This window comes from Engraulis encrasicolus, chromosome 7, assembly GCF_034702125.1.
Source record: "Engraulis encrasicolus isolate BLACKSEA-1 chromosome 7, IST_EnEncr_1.0, whole genome shotgun sequence".
Lineage (NCBI taxonomy): Eukaryota > Metazoa > Chordata > Actinopteri > Clupeiformes > Engraulidae > Engraulis > Engraulis encrasicolus.
Window position 1 is genome coordinate 17,800,917 of NC_085863.1, and position 5,000 is coordinate 17,805,916.

The 5,000-nt window shown below is 46.2% G+C and overlaps 1 protein-coding gene across 1 annotated transcript in view; it reads right to left on the reverse strand.

Moving 5' to 3' along the window:
• Positions 1 to 5,000, reverse strand: part of LOC134452016 (roundabout homolog 2-like) — a 261,747-nt gene that overhangs the window by 49,831 nt on the left and 206,916 nt on the right. The window contains exons 16-17 of the mRNA XM_063202400.1: positions 3,751 to 3,875; positions 2,689 to 2,860 (exon numbers count right to left, since the gene is read on the reverse strand). Of these exons, the coding sequence (XP_063058470.1) occupies positions 2,689 to 2,860; positions 3,751 to 3,875 (297 nt within the window). The remainder of the gene's footprint in view (positions 1 to 2,688; positions 2,861 to 3,750; positions 3,876 to 5,000) is intronic.

Below are 5,000 nucleotides of genomic sequence, written 5' to 3' on the forward strand. Positions count from 1 at the left end.
CTCACGACTCCCACCGTATTTCACGTCCATCTCCCTTTGTCCAGCCAACTCTCTCTCTCTCTCTCTCTCTCTCTCTCTCTCTCTCTCTCTCTCTCTCTCTCTCTCTCTCTCTCTCTCTCTCTCTCTCTCTCTCTCTCTCTCTCTCTCTCTCTCTCTCTCTCTCTCTCTAGCACTCTCTCTCCCTTCTCTTTCTCTTCACCCATAACACTCTCCCTCCTTCCAGGTCAGCCTCCTTTTCTTTTTCCTCCTTTCTCCTTTTCTCTTTCCCAGCGCTCTCCTCAGCTCTCCTCCCCAGGTACAACGCTCACGCTCACCCTTTTCACAGCTCTCTTCTCCTCCCTCTTTCTCTATTGTACCTACTGTCTCAATCTGTCTCTCTCTCTCTCTCTCTTTCTCTTTCCCTCTCTCTCTCTCTCTCTCTCTCTCTTTCTCTTTCCCTCTCTCTCCCTCTCTCTCTCTCTCTGCCCTATCTCCCTCTCACCTCTCCCCCATTCCCCCTCTCCCTCTCACCTCTCTCCCTGTCCCTCTCTCTCTCTCTCCCCCTGCCCTAGCTCCCTCTCACCTCCCTCCCTCTCACCTCTCTCCCAGGACACTGCGGATATTTTCCAGTAGCGGCACTTTGCAGCCATGCACGCACGGGCAGATGTGGTGAGGTGAGGTGAGAGAGAGAGAGAGAGAGAGAGAGAGAGAGAGAGAGAGAGAGAGAGACAGACAGACAAAGAGTGCCGATCAATACCATCGACCCCGCGAGTATTTATCCGTCCCATTCCTCAGCCGTTTGATAGAATGCGATGGGGTGATGAGCCTGTGCAATAACACTGACTAACACCACTTCGCACGGCCGCCACTCAAACATATTGAGGTGGTGGGGGAGCTTATTGATATGGCTAACAGCATTCCGCCACAATGATGCCAGACAGTATGTTAAATGAAATCCCATTGATTTTGCGTTGCCATTGATCGCCATGGAAGGGGGTGAAACACCAGGGAGGAACACACACCGATTGGTGGGGAAAAAAGGAGCTTAACTTGTAAAACTCAACTAGCTTAAAGGAGTGCAGGGTTCTAAATTAACACCCACCAATGGGCTAAATGCTGGTGAAAATTGTGTTTGGCTGGTAAAATAAAACTTACAAGCCACTTTGAGCCATAAGTAAGTGTGTGTTTGGCTAGTAAGGATTAACCCTGTAAGACCCACTGTTGCAGAATTACAACAATTTTTGCATCCCCCCAAAAACCTTTTTTTTTGGTTCAACATACTCATTTGGTCCTATTGTTCAGTCTCAGAATGCTATTGGGTCACACATTTTTATATAAGGCCTACCCTGAGGTCAAGAAGTCACACAACCTCCAGATTTTTGAGAGAGCATCGACCCCTTAATTTACTGGACTGGATTTATCTGATTGAAGTAAGTAAAATGCTTTAAATATTTTTTGTGTGTTTATTAAAGTGTCTAGAACATGTCCATATGTATTCATTGTGGAAAATGTGCCTTACATTTTATTTAGAGCTTGTTTTGTAATTGTTGCAATATTACAACGTTGGGTGAATGTGGTAGTCAAAACATCTACAGTATAATAGCCATTTTGGCTGGTGGTGAAGAAAGCTAATTTACAGTCCTGAAGGGGTGAGAATACAGTACATGTAATCCGCGGTGGTGGAGGAATTTCTCTTTAGCTGCGAATTTGTATCTAATAAATCCTCGGGGGGTCTGTCTGAAGGCCACTGATAAATCTCTCTGTTTGCCTTTGCACAGACAAATGACCTGCCGCATCCGATGCACTGTTCCCTATTCATCCCTCACTCCTTCCATCCTTCCTTCCTTCCTTCTATTTCTCATCTGCTTGCTTCCTCTGCCATTTTCTTTCTCTTTATCTTGCTATTTGTCTCCTTGCCACCCTGCATCACTTCCCCTGCCTGCATCAGTCAATTGCCATTGTGTTCCTCCCTCCAGGCTTCCGGATTACAAAGTACTCTCTGAATGTGAATGTGTTTCTCGCTACCTTCTCTCTCTCTAATGTTTTATCTTAATGTTTTCATTTTCTTTGAGTATAATTCTTTCTTGTTTCCTTTCTTTTTACTTATACTTATATTTTCCTTATATTTTACTTTACTTATCTTTTCCTTTCTTTTTACTTATTTTCGTGAAGCACATTGAATTGCACCCGTGTATGAAATGCGCTATACAAATAAGCTTGCATTGCCTTGCCTTACTTTGCATTGCCTTGCCTTGGCTTGCCTCTGCGTTCATCCCTTCTTTTGTTCTTTGTTGACATGTCATTCAAGAGAGTAGGCACAAAAGCGTGACCACATCAATGCCCTCGGCCCTCAGCACATGTACGCACTGTACTTCAGCACAAGTGAAATACAACAAAAGACATTCAATAGATGGCTACTTATGGATAAGGACACATATAGTAGAAGCAATTTCACATACTCTCACAAAATCTCATGCACAAGCACACACACACACACACACACACACACACACACACACACACACACACACACACACACACACAGAGAGACGCACACACACACACACACACACACACACACACACACACACACACAGAGAGACTCTCTCTCTCTCTCTCTCTCTCTCTCTCTCTCTCTCTCTCTCTCTGTTTCTCTGTTTCTCTCTCTCTCTCTCTCTCTCTCTCTCTCTCTCTCTCTCTCTCTCTCACCGATGATGATGGGCTGTGGGTCGCTCTTCACCCCCACCCCGGCGCTGGTTCCGGCGGCCACCTCCACGCGGTACTGCACCCCCATCTGAAGGCCCGCCAGCACCACCGACCGGATCGCCGCGTCCACCGTCTTGTTGACATGGAAACGGCTCTCGTTGCCCAGACACCAGATCTAACGGCACGGCAACAGGAAACGGGCAGATGACAGGACAAGACAGGAGAACAGAATTTGAAGCTGTCGGAGTATTTCCAGATTTGTGTACACCTTTAGTCATATTTTTAATGCACTGGCATCTTTGGTATGTGACTGTGTCAGCTCAGTTATAATCTGCACTACATGACGATGGTCTCCTTACTCTCTAATAATAAAATGGATAATTGTGTGTAGGTCTCTGTCTATAGTGATCTGTTATGTGTTTGTGAGACGTGGATGTCTCTGTACTGTATGTGTGGAATTGTGTAGATGTGTGGATATCAATGGGTGTTTCCCATGGATGCCTGTAGGTCTCTGCGTACTGTATGTAAGTGGGTGTCTGTATGCTGTCTGTGGATATCTGTGTACTGTATGCCAGGGTGGATGTCAGTGGCTGTTTGTGGATGTCTGTGCACTGTATGCAAATGGATGTCAGTGGTTGTCTGTAGGTCTCTGCGTGCTGTATGCAAGTGGGTGTCTGTATGCTGTCTGTGGATGTCTGTGCACTGTATGCAAGTGGGTGTCAGTGGCTGCCTATGGATGTCTGTGCACGGTGTGCAAGTGGATATCAGTGGCTGTCTGTGGATGTCAGTGGCTGTCTGTGGCTGTCTGTGGATGTCTGTGCACGGTGTGCAAGTGGATGTCAGTGGCTGTCTGTAGGTCTCTGCGTACTGTATGCAAGTGGATGTCAGTGGCTGTCTGTGGATATCTGTAGGTCTCTGCGTACTATATGCCAGGGTGGATGTCAGTGGCTGTCTGTGGATATCTGTAGGTCTCTGCGTACTATATGCCAGGGTGGATGTCAGTGGCTGTCTGTGGCTGTCTGTGTAATGTATGCCAGGCTGTCTGTGGACGTCAGTAATCGGCACCTTGTACTCCTGGATGATGCCGTTCTGCTGGTCGGGGGGCGGGGGGTCCCAGGAGATGCTGATGGAGGTGCTGTTGTGGCTGCCCACCGTCGCCACCAGCACCTGCTGAGGAGGCGCACCAGGGGCTGGGGAGAGGAAGAGGAAGAGGAAGAGGAAGAGGCAGAGTCAGAGTCAGAGTCAGAGTCAGAGTCAAAGTCAGAGTCAGAGTCAGAGTCAGATTTGTCTTGGGCTTCACCCACTGCATTGTATACAGTACTCACTTACACAACATACATTCATACGACATAGCATAAAAAACCCATAAAAATATAGAGAACGTAGAGAAACATTGAACTGTGCACTGCACTGTGTGAGTATGACGTGTATCTGTCATTAAGCATTAAGGGGGGGGGGGGTAGATTAGGGCATTGAGGGGGAGGGGTGAGGTCAAGGGGGTAGGGTAGTGGAGGAATAGGGTGAGATGTGAGTGTGGGTGTAGGGGTAAGAGTAGGGGTGGACGAGGTTTGGATGGAATGGGTGAGGTGAGGTGGGGTGGGATGGAGTGGGGTAGTAGAGGGGAGGAGGAGTGGGGTGAGATAGGGTAGGGTTGACCAAGTCAGGGGTAGATTGGGGTAGAGGAGAGAGAAAAGACCAGGGTATAAAAAACAGAGTAAGGCTCAATTGAATGCTCATCAGCAAAATCATCAGTTTAAATTAGAAAGTAGCCCTACGGAATCCTTCTGCACTTAGAGGGGTCAATATCTCTTTTTTGTGTACTACTGCTATGAAAACCATAGCAAAGAGAGAGGTCAGATATGGCTGGTCCTATTGTGAGACGTGAAGTGAAAACGTCATAGTATGTTTTAGCAATACACAAGTGCGATACTGACCACAGTGAGCAAGGAAGACCTATCCCCTCTGTACAAAGGCTAAATAATGAACGAATTACTACTGTAATAATGGAGCATAATAATGTGTGCCTTTATATTATATCTGGAATTCTCTGGCATCATTGTGTAAACTTTACGTAACTTTGCAATAATGGAATAACTTTAGCCCTGGCTAAAGCATCGTGGACAAAAAAAGTAATGGAATGAACAAATGCAGCAACAGCATATTCTGCAACTGCAAGTACACTGTGTTTATGTACATAATATGAAAACACAACAACTAAAAATCCAATAACATAATTATTTCCAAACAATATGTCACTATGTGGCAGACTCTACGGTGACACGCTATTTAGTGCAAAAAGTCATTACATAAAAAGT